General features: G+C 49.1%; 7 protein-coding genes across 7 annotated transcripts; 4 read left to right on the forward strand and 3 right to left on the reverse strand.

Moving 5' to 3' along the window:
* Positions 1-89: 89 nt before the first annotated feature.
* On the forward strand, positions 90-1,175 carry EI90DRAFT_3073155 (NifU-like N terminal domain-containing protein). Its single transcript, XM_039061421.1, has 4 exons — positions 90-169; positions 291-349; positions 527-741; positions 800-1,175. The coding sequence occupies exons 2-4, from the start codon at positions 300-302 to the stop codon at positions 955-957; spliced, it is 423 nt and encodes a 140-aa protein (XP_038912070.1). The 5' UTR covers positions 90-169; positions 291-299; the 3' UTR covers positions 958-1,175.
* A 275-nt stretch (positions 1,176-1,450) lies between these two features.
* EI90DRAFT_2976502 (thioredoxin-like protein) lies at positions 1,451-2,689 on the reverse strand (the record flags this gene model as incomplete). Its single annotated transcript, XM_039055881.1, has 4 exons — positions 1,451-1,696; positions 1,772-2,104; positions 2,182-2,364; positions 2,552-2,689. 4 exons carry the CDS (start codon positions 2,687-2,689, stop codon positions 1,661-1,663), a joined length of 690 nt encoding a protein of 229 aa, XP_038912071.1. The 3' UTR covers positions 1,451-1,660.
* Positions 2,690-2,976: 287 nt separating this feature from the next.
* On the reverse strand, positions 2,977-3,590 carry EI90DRAFT_3000001 (uncharacterized protein). The gene has a single exon (XM_039056303.1). The coding sequence runs from the start codon at positions 3,583-3,585 to the stop codon at positions 3,103-3,105; it is 483 nt and encodes a 160-aa protein (XP_038912072.1). The 5' UTR covers positions 3,586-3,590; the 3' UTR covers positions 2,977-3,102.
* Positions 3,591-4,165: 575 nt separating this feature from the next.
* On the forward strand, positions 4,166-4,432 carry EI90DRAFT_2893680 (uncharacterized protein; the record flags this gene model as incomplete). The annotated part of the gene is made up of 1 exon (XM_039054004.1): positions 4,166-4,432. A coding segment is annotated over one exon (267 nt), but the record flags the coding sequence as incomplete, so codon positions are not given.
* Positions 4,433-7,005: 2,573 nt separating this feature from the next.
* Positions 7,006-10,605, reverse strand: EI90DRAFT_2932952 (gamma-tubulin complex, DGRIP91/SPC98 component; the record flags this gene model as incomplete). Its single annotated transcript, XM_039055085.1, has 16 exons — positions 7,006-7,386; positions 7,446-7,511; positions 7,569-7,631; positions 7,685-7,917; positions 7,973-8,313; positions 8,368-8,551; positions 8,607-8,700; positions 8,759-9,043; positions 9,103-9,197; positions 9,252-9,453; positions 9,501-9,629; positions 9,692-9,834; positions 9,890-10,145; positions 10,186-10,268; positions 10,327-10,388; positions 10,490-10,605. The coding sequence occupies 16 exons, from the start codon at positions 10,603-10,605 to the stop codon at positions 7,006-7,008; spliced, it is 2,733 nt and encodes a 910-aa protein (XP_038912074.1).
* Positions 10,606-10,666: 61 nt separating this feature from the next.
* Positions 10,667-12,556, forward strand: EI90DRAFT_3073171 (Clavaminate synthase-like protein). The gene is made up of 9 exons (XM_039061422.1): positions 10,667-10,702; positions 10,872-11,162; positions 11,235-11,289; positions 11,345-11,479; positions 11,530-11,787; positions 11,841-11,875; positions 11,939-11,998; positions 12,054-12,304; positions 12,359-12,556. The coding sequence occupies exons 2-9, from the start codon at positions 10,890-10,892 to the stop codon at positions 12,378-12,380; spliced, it is 1,089 nt and encodes a 362-aa protein (XP_038912075.1). The 5' UTR covers positions 10,667-10,702; positions 10,872-10,889; the 3' UTR covers positions 12,381-12,556.
* A 2,095-nt stretch (positions 12,557-14,651) lies between these two features.
* EI90DRAFT_3073181 (uncharacterized protein) lies at positions 14,652-16,031 on the forward strand. The gene is made up of 4 exons (XM_039061423.1): positions 14,652-14,675; positions 14,731-15,374; positions 15,428-15,580; positions 15,656-16,031. Exons 2-4 carry the CDS (start codon positions 14,778-14,780, stop codon positions 15,833-15,835), a joined length of 930 nt encoding a protein of 309 aa, XP_038912076.1. The 5' UTR covers positions 14,652-14,675; positions 14,731-14,777; the 3' UTR covers positions 15,836-16,031.
* The last annotated feature ends 1,330 nt before the right edge of the window (positions 16,032-17,361 follow it).

Here is a 17,361-nt window from a genome sequence, read left to right on the forward strand (position 1 = left end):
TGCGTTCAGCACTTCGCAACAGCATCTCCCTGGTTTCAAGGAGGGCTTCCTCCTCATCTCGCCTCATTTTCCCCCTACAACCCCCTCACAGGCATCGATTGGCTCTGCTCCTGCTCTGACACGCTCATATCATGCCAAAGTCATCGAACATTACGAACGACCACAAAATGTGAGTGGGCATGTGGCTGTTCAGCCTGGGGATGTCCCTAGAGGTAGTTTAATTTGGATAACGAGCGCTGACGACTTTCTGTGCCGGAATTTTTTTTTGCGTGGCCCGCTTATCTGATTAGGTCGGTTCGATGCCAAAGAATGACATTGACGTTGGGACGGGCTTAGTGGGTGCTCCTGCGTGAGTCTACATATCCTTTGAACCCCTCGTGTGTGTTGGCAGCATTCTCCGCGTGTTGCCATACCTCCCATGCCGTGCGATCGGACGAGCTCCACATGACATAAGCACCCAGAATATTCACCCTCGCCTTGTGATGTCTGCCGTGACCGTTTATTAATACTCCGTATTCACCGATAGCTGCGGCGACGTGATGAAGCTCCAGATCCGCGTCGACGACAACGGAATTATCAGCGACGTCAAGTTCAAAACTTTTGGCTGTGGCTCCGCTATAGCCTCTTCGTCTTACATGACCGAGCGAGTAAAAGGGCTATCGATTGAGGAAGCCTGCAAGATCAAGAACACGGAAATCGCAAAAGAGCTGGCCCTCCCTCCCGTCAAATTGCATTGTTCGAGTGAGTGCCCCTCTCCTCTTTCTCGACATTCCACCCAAAGCTAACGTCTTCCATTCAGTGTTGGCAGAGGATGCTATCCGATCTGCTATTCATGATTATAGGTCCAAACGCTCAAAATTGCAGCAGAAAAGTTCGGGTTTTATCGACGTTTCGCATAGCCCCGTAGCGGGTGAGACGATCGCCACGGCTCATTCGAATCAAACCCTTCCCGCTTGATCGACATGGGGTCTTTTTTCTCGTCCTCTTTTTTGACCTATATAATATCTGGACTGCTGTTCTTTGACTTCTTCTCCTAATGTATCCTTTTTTCTCTTTCCTATGCTTTCAGGCTCACTTCTTCCCTCCATCCCCCGACGCGCTCTCTCTCCCCACACGCGGATAGGTACATAGCCGTTACCCTTCGTCGCAACTACCCTCTACATCGAACCCATCACCCTTCAAGCATGAGTGTTTCTCCTGTACCATTATATGACCAAGTTTTATTATACGGCGAGGCAGCGGAAAATGAATCGAGCTACCGGATTTTTATTCTCATCATTATCATCCGTGTTGTTCAGTGCGACGTTGGCTGCATCGCTAGGGCCGTGTATATATGAACCTATGAATGCGTCACTGTCACTAGAGTGATGATCAGCCGGCGTCCCAAACAATCCTTATTGGATGCCGAACACGCCGTGATGAATATATTGTAGGCTGACGCAATGCCCCCCGCCAACAATGTCAATGCGCAAACTGATAATTTCATTTCTCTGCGACCTGCACGGTGGCACAACCGGACCGTGCACAGACGGATGGGTTAGGAAAGAATACAACAAAACAAACGGGCAAGTATAGAAGTCAGAACGGGTTCGCCCTTTTTTTATTCTGACTAAGAAGAATGTTTTATTTAAGAGTGACGAGCCTCTTAACGTTTAATGATTTAGTTGCCAGGTTGGGCAGTTGTACGAAGGTAAGGCTGCAAGATAGGGTTGTGAGAGTGTGTCAAGCGATCAAATTGCCACATTTTGTTGTTTTTGGGGCCAAAACTCACCAAGTGCTTCGTAAACCCAGCAGGGAAGAGCTCGTTCGCCTGTTCATCGCTCACACCTGGATGAACGATCACGTTATCTCCTTGCTTCCAATTCACAGGCGTCGTCACTTTATGCTTGTCGCCTAATTGAAGCGAATCGACTACACGGAGAATTTCATCGAACGAACGACCGACTTGGGCTGGGTAGGAGATGGTGAGGCGAATGATCTTTTTGGGATCGATAATGAAGACGGTTCGGATGGTGAAGGGTTGGCCTTTTGCATCTACGTTTGTGGCGTCTACGGCGTCGAGCATGTCGTACAGGGTGGAAATTTTACGGTCTGCATCCGCAATCTGTGGGTGTTTTTTTTTATTACGAAGTATGAAGATTTGATCAGGAAGGGCGAGTGGATAGAACTACTGCGACTTACGATAGGGAAGCTGACGTCGGTCTTATCGTTAGGGTGACTAACTTTGTTTCCAAAGTCATTAATGTCTTGAATCCACTTTTCGTGAGAATTGAGGTCATTAGCGGAAATACCGATCACTTTAACGCCACGCTTCTCGAATTCGGGTTGTTTACGAGCGACTTCCCCAAGTTCAGTAGTGCAAACCTAATGTTAAGGAGAGGTCCGGCCCGACGCGGGCGCGGGAAGCGTCCCCGACAAGCATATAACCACAAAATTATTCAAACGATCGAGTGGGTTGGGTTAGTAGTGATCAGTAGGAATCGGAGGGAGTTGAAACCAAATATGAGTGAAGCCGTTGTCCTTCTCAAGTGTGGAAAGGAGAGTAACGTACAGGGGTGAAATCTGCAGGATGAGAAAAGATAATACCCCACGAGTTGCCTAGCCATTCATGAAACTTGATAGACCCCTTGGTGGTTTGAGCATCGAAATCGGGGGCAATACTTCCAAGTCTAAGCTTAGCGCCGGACATGTTTTGCTGGTGTAAGTATGAAGTTTGGTTGTGGCTGGTAGCGGATATATAAGAAAGAAGAGGGAACCGTCGAAGGGGAGAAACACTCGATCGTATCGAACTAAATACTCGCGGATAACATCGCACAGCCGCGAACCTCATCATGATTCCGTAACGATTAAACCAGGAATTAGTCGGGCAAGAAATAACAGATGTTTGGTATCCTGTGGCTCGTCTTGCGTGCTTGTTGCGTGCTCATGGCACCAATCAATTTAATCGTACCGCATACACCCGACATTTGATAAGGCGCAATCGCAATTGCAATTGCAGCTGTTCATAAACTCATATCTGAAGAAGGATTTCATCCCAGCATCAGTCAGATCAGCACCATATGACCTTACAACCAACGAAAGAATTGGGGTTCGAACCAATTTCTATCCGGTCTGATTCGCTGTCCCGTGTAGATGTCTGGATAAGTAAACGTTGACCCGAGGATAGGCATCGATGAAAGGATAGCCTGTATCCGCGGGTTTATATTCAAAGCTCACGCCTGCGATGGACAACGGGATGACGATCGTGCCGCCGTGACCGAGCACCGCAAATCCATTCCTCAGTGAGGCGAATCCCTCGCTAGGACCCCACCTGTCAGTGTACGTCGGACATTCAAAACAGTTCACTCCAATGGTAATCACAACCAGACTGTGAACGATCCGAGTAAGTTTCTGATCATGCTCGTCGCACAAGTGGCGCGGTTCAAGCGTAAGGCGAGTACCGAAGAGACTCCCGACGGCGCTCTGCCTTGGCACCAGGATCATCATGCATGGGACCTCTGCATGATTTGCAAGGACAGCGCTCACCCATGGATCCGCCAAAGGATGCCCATAGCAGGAAAAGCAACATCCGGAGGTTGATATCATCGAACGAACGAATAAGTGAGTCCCCAAAGTAGTAAAGTGTCCCTCCCGCTCGCTTAGGCCCTTCTAGGTAACGCGTCCCTTCATCATCAGTGAGGGTCCTTAATTTCCGGGCATGTGGGTCTATACTATAGAGACTGGTCACCTGCCTACGCATGTGGGAGATCGTTGGGCCACCAGAGATGAAGAAAAGCTCAGGGCGCCCTGAGTCGACAATGAGGTCGTGTGCACAACGAACTTTACCACCTTTGGAACGACTCGTGATAATGATCACCGAGGATACCTAGCACGTTGTGAAGCAAATAGAGTTATAACCCTCATCCTCAGTAACAGTACATCCTGAGACGCCACCTTGTGGCACGACTCGGTCGGGATGAGATAGTTCTGTACCCTCAAACAATCATAAACAGAACGGCTGGGTACGAGCCAGACTCGGACCCAGTCGTTCCAAGGGAACGACTGGTGGAAAACATTGCATCCGGGATGATGTAAGCGCTACATGTGCGGTACAATGTATGATTATTTACACCTACTTCGATGTAAACTCATTAACGGCATGGCCATCCCTACCCCATATGCTGAGCCAACGGAAGATACAATGAGGAGAAATGTCGCTGATGTCTTTGGGAAGATTCTCTGTGGTTTCCAATTGAGAGCAGTCGTTGCCCAGATCCATCCGAGGGATTTGCTCTTGACATCCGGGACTGGCTCTGGCAAAACTTTGATATACTGGATGCCATCGACGCTGTATAATGGCGGAAATATTTTAGTAGTAATAACACCACTCACTGTCCTTGGCTCTCAGCAAGCAACTGGACTCAGCGCACTTGGTGTAAGATCGGTCTGTATCTCAGTGGACAATCTATCGCCAGATCTTCTTGAGGCTTGCCTTGATATTCAGAATACAAACGCTATATTATATACCTATAGGACATCAGCCTCGACAATTTCCTCAGGGGTAAATGTCGCCGAAAGGAGACAGCCAATAAAAATGCCACAAAGTAGGAGCTTTATGGGAGAATTTCTTCGCTGTCCGCTGAACAGACAAAAATTCCTTGTGTCTCATTGATGAAGCTGAGAAATGGAAGCCAGAGGCTATGTCTGTTAGGCAATCGAAGTTGTTGGTGAGTGTAAAGGAGCACTGAAGCGAGAAACAGGGTAGGATCCAGTGAGTAGAGCATTTAGAGACACTTTTGAAGGCTTTCCCTTTCAATAATGAGACCAACAAGCGTAGGGAGAGAGACCCCTTATTATGGGGATTTGTGGGGTTGTGATGCAGATCATCGCTAAGGCAAGCATCGAGAAGTTCATACAATGTTAGACCATTTGCTTCGAAGGAGTTGAAGCCTAGCCTCTACACGCGCTCTCTTCGCCACTTGAAAAGTGAAGACTGGTGGACGTTCATCGTATCAGCCTCAAGATGACGTGCCGCATCCTTGACTCTGGTAATCCATTCTCGCATTGACATCCCAGGATCGTAGCGCATGGAGTTGAATTGTTGACGGAGCGCAGCAATGGAGCTGTGATCCTTGGGTACAGAATAGCATTTTGAGTTTGTTCCAGGTGTCGGGTGCATCGAAATCATTACAATAAGTGACGTACTTGTGGGAGACATGTAGTACAATCTCCGCTGCGGCAATGTCGTCGTGCTTCCTGTGCCAGACCCGAATTGCTTTCTATAGAGGCTGCTTCAGCCTAGAATTGCTTTATGATGCGCGCCCCCAACGGGTCTGGTCATATCACTAGATACGATTTCCCAGAGTCCTTCCGGACTAGGTGGGCCTCCATGTAATGGCCCAAGCCGAGTAGTTGTCATCATTAAGTTTGTCAAGGGCGGTATATTACCCATTTCTCCTCTTCCCATTTTCATATGCATCTCCATCAATCGCTGGTCTTCTGTTTCCAAAACCTCAGTGCTGAACAGAGTCCAGACTATCGTCGAAGAAGTCCCAGATTAATCACCCCCTGTTTCGTCCTCGCGCTCGGGACAAAGTGACATATGCGTGCAATGGGGCCAGTCGGACCATAAAGTGTTCAATAGTTTGACCCAGTGCTCGATAGTTAGGCAGGCTACCAGCCTCTATGGTAAAAGCGTAAGCAATTGTCCAACGTCACTTGTTGGCTTGCTCACGAAACCTGCTCAATAACGCGACATCGTTCTCCGTCTCCCTGCCTCAATTTGAATCTCCGTTCGTTCGAAGTCTACCTCTCCTTCAGCTGACCCGCACCCACGCAACGACGGGACAGCCATGCCCATGGCTCATATACATACTTTTAATCCACTGCGTGTGTCCGTCAACCGCGAGTAGTTTAAATGTTTATCAGAGGTGGGAAAGTGGCTCGGCTATCTACGGCCATAGGACTCGGGAAGCACCGCATCCCGTCCGATCTGCGAAGTCAAGCCGAGTGCCGCTTAGTTAGTACCATGGTAGGGGACTACATGGGAATCCTGAGTGCCGTAGTTTTATTTTTTTATTTTTTTCACTTTCACTTTCATTTTTTTGTTCTTCTTTGGCTTGTTTCTAAACTCTACATGGTATCCTTCTCTGCTCCTCAGTCAACTAGCATTCTATCAATTGTCCTACATTATCAATTACCCTCTTATGCACCTCTACTTGAGTACTAATCACACATCCTTGACACGGTTTCCTTATTTCACCTGGTGTGGGCTGCATGGAAAATTTTCACTCTGCGTGGGAAAAATGAAAGAAGAATGCGAATGGTAAGGAGTGAGGGCTTTCCTAAATCACCCACGCTGTATCCTGGACTTGCCGCAAGTTTCCTGCCTCGATATGAGGCTCCTAATTAGCCCACAATATACCTGGGGGACCACGAAGGGAAAAGCTGGTAAATGGTAGACTAGCGATGTTCTCGCTTGTATACATAAATGAGTACACGATAACGAACATAATAAAAGGAAGGGAAACTCTGACTTACCTCAGTCCGCTATGCGTGAACTGAGGAGAAGTCGAGTGGTCCAGAAATTGGGTGTTTTATAGTCAGGCGCTATGACCGCGCACTGACTTTGGCAGCCAGTATTCCAAGGAAGGAAACAAGAGTAGATCATGAGCGCCGCGCGCAAGACTCGACATCAACAAACGTGAGTTGACCTCAGCGTACGCTGCGATCCCAAGAATTGTGATAAAAGCAAAACGTGAAATTCGACCTCAAGTGATTGTGACCAGGGCATCAATGCGGGCCAGAGAGCAAGGGGTATCCATTTCCTACACGTAGTAGGTGAGAACTCTGAGTTCAATACACATGATTTAGTGAAGAGCTTGACTTTATAGCAGATGAAAGCAAAGCAACATCTGCATTAGGCTCACAGGCGCTCCTTCTCCACGGTCGCAATCATGAAAAGCCAAGGTTATGAAGGCGACATCCGAGCCCGAAGTAACCGGAACCAACCAATGAGTAGCTGATCTAAGAGGTGATACTACTTGCATGAGAAGGCCGACGTCCCGCTGCATTTGGAGCCTCCTTCCCTCCACCCGCAACCCCTACCACCAACTGCTGAGCCTCCTTGTCCGCTTTCTCGGCTTTCTCCTTCGCCTTAACCCTATAGAAATCGCTGAACGAGAGCTTCACCGCCAAGTACCTACAATCTTGATCAGGATGATTACCCAATGCAAAAACGATCGTCGTGACACGCTCGGAAAAAGCGGTTCCATATTCACGAAGACGAACAAGCGTAAGATCAAGTGGAGGAGAAGGCGCAGAGGGCAAGTTTGGTTGGGGTAAGGGAGATGAAGGTTGGGTTATTATTTCAGAGTTAGAAGGGCGAAGGAGGGTTGTTATAACACCCTGAGGGTGGAAATTAACGTCAGCATGAGGCGAAAGGAGTGAGGATGATTATTTCTTACACGTTGGGTGTCCTTTTCTGAATCTCGCCGGGTGGACTCGGCCAGAGTGTGCATGTAAAAGCTTTGCTGAGAGGAGAAAAATGCCTAAATAAGCGGCCCTTTAATCAAGAGGGTGGTACGCACAACCGCTTTCTCAAAATTCAAAATGATGGAAAAGATTTCTCGAATTTGAGTCAACACGTTCTCCTTCGTCCCAACTATACTCAGTACATAGACAGGCGAGAAAAAAGGTGACGTACCTCTTTCCCGTTCTTTGGGTGAAGTAACAATACTTTCCGCACAATCGTGTCCAAATACGTTTGATGTGCATCTATCAAGGCATCTAGGTCGCCCTCTTTCTTCTGTAGAAAGTCCATCAACGCTTTCCATCGGATGGCAATTATCTCCATATGGCTGTAGGCAGTAAGCTGGCGGATAAAATGATTCATCTCCGCCATGACAATTCGAACCTGGTGCCAATCGCGTGCATGCTCTGTCCTAAAGATTCTAGTATTCGGCCCCAAACCTCAGCAAGTAAACGAACTCACCGGGAACCTTCAAGAACGTTCTCGCTCCTCCCGTAACCCTAGCCCATTCCTGAACCAAGGCTCCTTCGACTCTTTTCATCTGCCACAAATGATTGAACAGTCGGGCGTACTGAATCATTGATTCTTCCCCAAGAACCGTATCGATCGGAGCATCCACTTTATATTCAAGCGTAAACACGTCCCAACCAATCTCACCGTGTTGGTAATCAAGGATTCGAGCGTCGAGACGACGAAGGACGTCGGTGGAATCTTGAGAGGCAGAGGTATAGCGAATTGCAGTCTCAAGGGTTGCGGTGAGGTTATGTCGATAAAGTGTGTTAGCTGCGTGATCCAAACTCGGTCTAAAAGATTAGTCGATGTGGGGCGCTTGCCAATATTCTGACACAGAGACGTACCCCAACGACTCCATGAGCTGATCAACAAAGTCCCCGTATCCGAGCATAAGGTATGATTTGATAGCAAGCAGGTGATCCAAAAGTTTGTACCGTTGAAAGAATATTTCGTGTATTCGACGACTCGCAGCGTGATAAGCGGCATCTATGGATCGCTCAAGTCCAGATATGTCGCTGTACTTCAACGCTACACAGACGCAGAATAAACGAGTAATCTCAAGGACAGGGGCAGTTTGGCTTACTGCCTGCCTTAGCCAGGTTGCCTTGGGCAGCAACCCAATCGCCATCTTGGCAAGAGTATCGAATGAAGTTCAAACTCTTCCCTGTTGAGAATATCTGCCCCATCCAATGAAGGATTAGCCTCTCATTCAAAATCCCACTCAATTTCGTTTACCTTCCTCCCAAACTCTTCAGAGACGAAACTGGGCAGCATCTCCCTCCGAAACACAAACTTGCTCTCCCAAAGCTTTAAACTCCCTACTTCCTCTCCGTTTGCTTTTTTTCCTACAGCACCCGGAGGAGCATTTCCCAACCCTTCGTCCGCTGACAGAACATTGGGGTGGACGTATGTTAAGTCGACAAGGTCCGGGTGAGCTGCGACGAAAAATTCTTCATACGGGTCGTGTAGCTCGCCAGTGGTGATCCAGCGTTGGAGAGTCTGAAAGAATGGCTTCGAAACCTAGAGTAGAGCATGAATGAGCCAAAATTCGATCATAATGGAAGCTACTGTGAACGGACTTCCTCTAGAAGCTGGTCGGTGAAACTCCGTACGAAGGGATCCCCATTATTAGTGTTGCCGTGTATTAGGCTGACAAGGGCACCGCCTTTCGCACCTGAAAGCAGTCACATCCATTAACGAGCAGATGCCAATAAAATGTTATGCCGACCTCTGCAGTTCTCAACGCAAACACTCATCATGCGCATGCGCAACCGCCAATCGTCTATCCAGACATCCAATCGGCGTAGCGACAGCCCACTATCTTCCGTCCGAGACTCATCTACGTCCTCCTGGTGCGTCATTTGAGACTCTAGTATTGCAACGAGTTTGTAGTACTCCGTTAGCTGGGCTTGCAGGTGATGAGACAGACTCTAAAAGCATTTCAGCAGGCCATGGGTGAACATATTAGGTATACTACCTGCTCTATCATCCCTATCGATGACATCCCCGCCCTTTCCTTGACAAATCGAGCCACACGAGTGTAAAGATGCCCAATCTCAGATAATTTGTGCACGAGCGCTTGGGTAGGCGGTGAGACAATGTACTCCTAGCTTGCAAACTTAAGCCCAAAATACCCATTTTCCCAGAATGAAGATGCTTCAAGCGTACCGGATCGTCGACGAAGACAATCTTGCTCTCTTGGTCCCCAGAGGATGACGAGTTATGGGAGAAACGAACATATTTCCCTGAAATTCCCTGAATCAAATATAAGGCATCACGGAGCAAAAGGTGCTCCGGTAAATGAGGTTTCCCTAAGTGGAAGCGTGAACCCGGCTGAGCTGAAGCTCACGTTCGACTAGCACTGACCGTGTTGCGCGCGCCATTCCCTCAATATCTCCGCTTTCGTTTTTGGTTTTGGACGTGACTTGGGAGGCGCAATAACCAGGGTCGGGGAGGAGACCCTTGCGGAAGGGCTAGGATCAGGGAGAGGGCTGGCACGACCGTTGATTTTCGGCGGAGCAAGAGATGGAAGGTAGGAAGCGATGGGGGATGTAATCGATGAAACGGGCGTGGAAAGGGCTTGGAGGAAAAGTAAAACGGAGTGTTTCCTTGTGAGGATAGGCTGCATCCAGAACTTGTCAGATATATACGGACTATTGAACCGAATTACTCGCTTGTTCAAGAAGTCTTGCAAGAAGATTCGAGAATCGAAGTGTTGAATTAGACCCTCCAGGATGCTGAAGCACTATCAAGGTTGTTAACAATATTGATCAGAACCAGCACATTGGGAAAAATCGACGTACGTTGTCGTTTCACTGACGCAGCAATACTTCCGATATCAGCGTCCTTATTTTCGCTGATATGACTGCGGAGAGAGTGAAACGCGTAAAGATGTGCCCCCAAGTCAGAATGATTGTCGCCCGCTCGCACGACGTAGCTACCTGTCACGCGAGAGCTGGGATTTACCTGTTCAAAATTGCCTCGCAGTCCTCGATGAGCTCCATGCGCCTTCTTGGGTTTTCTCGTGAAACAGCGTCAATGGACTGTACAAGTGTGGCGAGCGAAGTCGTTAATGAGGGCATATTGGCGTCGGCTTCTCGCTCCGAGGTTGAGAGCTTATCGCAGGCTTTGCAGGTCTGGGCAACACCACGTGATATTGAAATTCGTTAGAAATCTAGCACTCATTTGCCTCGTCTTCGAGTTTGTCTCCATCGAGGACCGTTGGGCAGTGACTTGTTAGAGAGGTGCTTCTATAATCCTTGAGGTGGTATTCTCCGGGATTCCATTGCTTGGTCTGTTGGTGTTCATTGGGCGGCATACTTAATCTGCCTGGATCATTATTGGCTACCGGGGCGGGGACTTCATAATGTCTTTCGTTCGGTCTGCCATGCACAACGCAGCATGCATTTCCCGCGCCCACCCCTCTCGCCTCTTTTCGCCCAACTTCCGTTCACTGGCGACCGTTTCCGATCAACATTTTAGGGTCCCCGTGATAGACTTCGCGCCATTCTGGTCTGATTCAGAGGGGATGAAGAAAGAAGTTGCTCGTCAGGTGGTCGATGCGTTCAAGAACATTGGTTTCATGTACATCAAAAACCATGGAGTGGACGAGGTCTTCGTGCAAGAGGTGTTCCATGAAGTACGTCGTTAACTCCCCAAGGTGCTTATTTGATGAACAAAACAAACACGTTACTCATCTTTCATGCTACAGAGCGATAAATTCTTTGCTTTACCGCAAGCAGTTAAGGATGAGCTGGCGTGGAAAGGTCGGCTGCATACATCCTATTTTGGTCACTAACCAACCTCAGGGCTCTCCGTTAGATCCACGTGCGAACCGCGGCTACGTCAAGCAAGGTAGAGAAAGGGTCACTGATTCTACCGACCCGGAGGTGATCAAGAAGCTTCGGGAGACTTCCCCTGATGTCAAAGAGTCCATGGAAATCGGCCTGGAAACAGGTACGCCACATTGATTCCATATCAGCACCGGAGAGCATTCATTCTTGCAGATCCAGCGTGGAAGAACCACTGGCCTTCAACTGGAGTGGCTCCTGATTTCCGTTCAACTATGCTGAAATTTTACGATACATGCCATACACTCCATCTGGATGTGCTTCGGTCTATCGCTATGGGGCTAGGCTTGAATGAGCGATTTTTCGACCCGTTAGCTGACCAAAAATGCCATACCCTGAGACTGTTGAACTATCCTCCTGTGTCGAGAAAGCTCCTTGAGAAAGAAGGCCAAGCTAGAGCGGGGGCGCACTCAGGTACATTTTTCTTGGGGTGGAGTGATTTATATTGTTGACCAGATGCCTGGTAGACTATGGATCCATAACCTTTGTGTTCCAGGATGATGTGAGTGTAATGTTTCTATTAATTGTAGGCCTGAACACTGACTGTCAAACCGGTCTACTTCAGGTTGGTGGGCTCCAGGTCCAGAATCCCCACACAAAGAACTTCATCTCGGCGACCCCCATCGTGCGTCGGTGATAGCTCCACAAAACCCGATTCACTGATACTTAGTCCTCTTCAGCCTGGAACTATCGTTGTGAACGTCGGAGATTTGCTTGCCAGATGGTCCAACGACATTTTCAGAAGTACGCTGCATCGCGTTGTCTCGCCGACTCGGTCGGATGCCGCGAGTGGATTCACGCCGAGGAGACAATCGATAGCTTTCTTCTGCAATCCCAACTGGACCACAATGGTGGAATGCTTGCCTGGATGTGAAGGACTCAACGGTCCGAAATATCCTAAGGTCCTGACAGAAGATTACTTAGTCCAGAGGTGAGGTGCCCAGGGTGTCACTCACAGAGACCATTCATAACCTGTTTATTTCAGGCTGAGCCAGACTTATGACTGAATTCGGCGCTTTAGGAGCGGATTCCCTTGGCTTCCACCCTCAATTAATGGATTCAACAACACCTTTATTGCTTCTTGCCACTAAGCTTTCGAGTGTGCCTATGATATGATCTGTTAGAGTTCAGGCTATGAAACCATGCCTCTGATCCGTGACCGCCCAGGAACCGGATGTCACGCAGTGCAACTTTCGATTGCTTTGTCCTATCTGATTGTGTCTGAACATCCGACGCTCGGCACTAAAAATATCCAAACTACCATTCAACAGCTCGTACAAGTCTCTTTGCTGTCGAATCTCGCAGCAGATTCTGATAGTCAAGTCCCTGTCGCATCCTCGATCCGAATTAAGCGTGAGTTCCAACTCTCATAACTAATTCCGGATCCCCCAAGCATGCATTGTGCTACAGAAAATTCAGCAAACAGCTAGTGATAGCACCATGCTCGAGATACTTTAATTGGCTTTGAACAGCAAGTAAGATCTTGATTGGAGGCAAACGAGAATTTAGCAAACGAGATGGAAATTGAGGATTTGGTTACTCGGACTTGTACTTAAGTGTTCACGCTGAACGTGTTAAATCCCCGGCTTGCCTCGGCATTTCTTCGACACCGGTCAGAATCACGATCTGACCGGTGGTCTGACCGTGTCCTTTGCAACACTAAGTTCGATGGATCAGCAGATAGAGATGGCGCGACAGAATTCTTGCATACAAATTTACCGCAAACGCGCTCCAAACTCTAGATCTGCAGATTGAAGCCGAACGATCACCCACTCCTAGTGTCCTATGCATGCATGTATGGTAGGAAGCGAGGCTTATCCTGACGAAGCCAACCCGAAGCTGTATGCGTTCCCGCATGGCAAATGACATCATGACACAGCGCCTTCAGATTATATTATGCTTCATTTCACATCACCTTCGGACGACGGGTGCCCGTGGCAACAATCCCTGCGGAAAAAAGCAGACCAAATGTATTAATTGGTTGTTTGGCAACATCGAGCCTTCCTTGAACTGCAACCAGCAGTTATGCAGTGCTAGGCAGGGTGCAAATGATCATTTTGCATGCAGGAGATAGCTGGCCTCGTGTCGGCTGCGACGCACGCGACCTTCCCTTTTCCCTCTATCCTGCGCGGCTCCCTGCATGTTGCATGTGCAACGCGAGCGAATTGCCAACCAGAACGCTACAAAGCAGCCAGTCACGGCACAACATGTGCACTTTTTCACGCTGCGCAGCTTGGCGCGGGTTCATTTTGTTCTCCGCCAGCCACACGTGTTATACACAAAACAGTGAGATACACATGCCGTGCCCACACATAACATGGTATGCCAGCAGTACGACTGTCCTCCTGCCTCCTTCACGTTCCCTCGCCTCCAAATACCTGGGGTTGGTGTGGATTTGAAATTCCTCCGCCCACCCAATCGACTGTGCTCTTGTGTTATCAGATGAAGTACTCCTTTATCAAGATTTTAAATGATACAACACGCAGGGTTGCCATGCAAACCCCTCGGTTGCTAAGGAGCTAATAAAGCTCTTGTGAACCCGTACGCCGCGCCGCGCGGGTCTTGCCTTAATGGTACGACCTGCGGGTGGGGAGATGTTTTGCCAGAATGTTCGCAATGGCACTAGAGTGATCTTTCAAGCGTGATCTCGTCGCAGCCTGACACAGATTGTTGTGGATCGTTATGGGTTTGTGCTTTTAGCTGAGACCCGTTGCGGGACTTGTGGGTTTGCGTACAGGTCGCTGAGACGAGCAGAGGGTGCATGGTCCCTCCGATGGCGTCGAGGCTCCGCACCTACTTTGTTCACGCCGAGTAGAATTCGCTTTCGAGATACATGCACAAGATGCATGGTTAAAGGACCATTTAGTTATGGTTGATAGCATGGGCATGAGCTGCGCAGTGGATGAATTACCCCAACTGGTTTGGGACAGCGTCTGTCTACGCATGTCGACGGTTGATCTTTTGACAAATGAGTGGGTGGTTTATACATGCATGTGGCTGCATGCATGCGTACGACCATAGTTATTCTCATGTAGACCGGGAACGCTTCGCCGAAGGTGTAATAAATACCCTTGCGCTGTGATTGAGATGAATTTGCGGATTATTCAGATCTGCAATTCCCCTTTTCATGTGTATCCACCTATGGGATTTGAACACGCCCGTCCGAGGTGTGTTTGCTGTCCTTATATATATTTCTGAGCCAGTTGCGAGCAACTGCCCGTCACCCTCTCACCTCGGCTCTCCGTCAGATTGTCCTCCTGCAGAACGTGGATGGGCCTGGAAGCGCGGCTATTCTTCGAAAGGTATTTATAACACTCCAGGGCCCTGGCTAGAGACTAACACATCTCGACCCCCAAGCAAATCCTTTCCTTGTCAATTACTCATACCTTAATTCGGCCTCATCAATGACAGCCCAGCCTAGTGGTTCCTCTTTCCAACCAACTCGGGGGCAACCTCGCAGGGCTTCTGTCGGTGCAGGTCAAAGGCCCGACTCATGCAGTGTCGCAGCCTCACCCAGCGCACGCCTTGACCCGCAAGACGCGATCAACGTCAAACGATATCCCTCAGATAGTGAGGGAGTGGGCGACGACGGTGGAGATTCCGTAGAGAGCGAAGGCCCTACTCGCGAACAAGGGAGCATCGAGGATCATCGAGCACACGGCATGTGTGCCACTGCACCACTCCAAGGAGATGAAGAGCCTTCTGACCCAATGCAGCACGCGCAGGAGACAGATATCATTCGAGATGTGCCTCATCTATGGAGCGCAACTCTCACACTGATTGACTTTTGTGCCAACCTGCCCATGAGCGAAGAAGCAAACCATTCGAAGGTCATATCAGTCACAAGATGGGTTACATCGAAAGGAATTCCGCACCGTTTCTTGATTTTGGATGTATTCGACAGTGCGAGGGGTCGACATCTATTTTTTCGGCTCGACCGACGTCGAGATCAAAATGAATCATCTATCTCAAGTTCTCGGCCGTCTCACGCGATTGATGGTGTATGTCTTCAATACGTATTCACGATTTGTCAATGGACTTTCGTCACTCATAGGTGCACACATCAGGCAAACTTGACTGCCTCTTAGACCGGAGAAGTGTAAGAAAGGAAGCTGAACTGAATTTGAGAATACAAGCTTCTCTGCTAGAAGTGGGGTTGATACTTCAAGCCGTTATAGATGTATGCCCGCAGTACCGCCTGTTTCAAGTGAGTTCCGTCCTCTCATTTGTTGGCGGTTCGTCGTGTGTATAATGTGTCCATCTGACTTTGGCATCTGACAAGGAGGACTGCTGGTTCTTCGTGTCCATTGTACAAGAAATCTTGCAAACGAATTATAGTGGAGAGTATGAAATGGGTGGGCTTAACGATGGCAGGCGGAAGAGAGATGTACGAGAACGGATTTGGCAGAGGTTGGAACAACTCAAGAGTGATGGGAGCGAAGTGGTGGCTTCTCGGGTATGAATTCTGATTTGCGAACACGGGTGTTTATTCCTTGACCAGTTCGCTGGGATGTTTGGTTCTATTGGGATGTTTTTGAACTATGATTTGGTTTGGCGGCTCGGACGGCTGTCTCAGTCGGCGCACATCCACCAAACAATTCTGTAACGACGAACTCTCCGCTACCTAGGACTCCCTTCGATTCTCGCCCCTTGCGGCTTATAACGTTATCTATAGTATATGCTTGTTGCGTTACGTTCCAGCGCCAGAGACTAAGCAATGTTCCCGCCGCGATACGTGCGGTGGTACACATAACCTAGGACTAATTGGCCGGGTTGAGTGACAGGCGCCCAGTTCAAGGTTTCCGGAGACCACCCGCTCAGGTGGGGAAAAAACGCGAGAAGGTGAGAAGTGATGAGACCCAGAAAGAGTGACAAAGAGCGCAGGGCTCATGTGCATTCGGTCGGACGGGAAGACGTTTACGTATGAGATATACGAGGATTTTCCGAAGCTCGGCGAACCAATTTGAGCCACGATACCGTGTGATGGCCCCAGCAACAGGTTTCTGGCCACTCAGTGGCAAGCGAGACATGTCGACCGCATACGGGACATGCCCTTTATTTCCCTGTCCTTGTCGCTGTTAGTTCTGTACATGTAGCCCTGTAAACTGCACCCCGCTTGCAAGAGCGCCAACTTCCAAGGGCAGGCTCATAATGCCCAGGAAACAAGGCAAAGAAACCCATTCGCATGCCAGCTACGCGGGCATCTGGACATTCAGAATAACGCGGGAAAAAGTACATCTACATGCCCCGTCAGATTGGAAAATTGGCGCGTGAATCCAGCACCTCGGCCGAATCGGAGGCGCAGGGTGTCAAGGAGCGAACGCTCAAGAGAAATTGATTCTTCAATGACATGTAAAGCCTCGAAATAATCCCTGAGGCTGGAGAACGAAACATAGGATCTACAGGGTGATGAGCCAGATCCGGGAGATGAGCAAGAACCAGCTGGCGTCAGAGTCCGATACATTCTTAGGTCACTAGTCTTTGTGCGGGTACCATGCGTGCAGTCGCACGGGGATTCGGACTTCGGTTCAGTCATAAAAGAGGTTTATAATGCCCTGAGTATCCCCGTGCTGAGCGACAACAGCTCGAAGGCGAGGGCCAGCCGCGAGCCGGTGACCACTCCATCATGCAAACGATGCCGCTCCGTCCCCAATTCTGATCTCCCACGAACCAGATGTCCGTAACCCTGCTGCTTAGAGGTGAAAAGCGTTTCTTCTGCTAAATGCCTCATGATGTGTTATATCGGCGGTCTAGAGATCCAACATCCTTGCGCGTTTGAGTACGCCCCAACCGCAAGCCACGGCCCGTGCGGCCGCTTTTGACGCCCCTATCGGTAGTGATTATCGGTGATGTTCGCGACTTATTAAGATGGCCAAAGGATTTCTTAACGATACACCGAGTGCCAGCACCATCAGTGAGAGGTTGCACGACGCCAAGGCATGGAGCTGTCGCTTCCCGAGGCCGGGCCAATGGTCGACCGCTTGGCTA

The sequence above is a fragment of the Cantharellus anzutake genome (assembly GCF_015039405.1).
Source record: "Cantharellus anzutake strain C23 chromosome Unknown EI90scaffold_54, whole genome shotgun sequence".
NCBI classification, from domain to species: domain Eukaryota; kingdom Fungi; phylum Basidiomycota; class Agaricomycetes; order Cantharellales; family Hydnaceae; genus Cantharellus; species Cantharellus anzutake.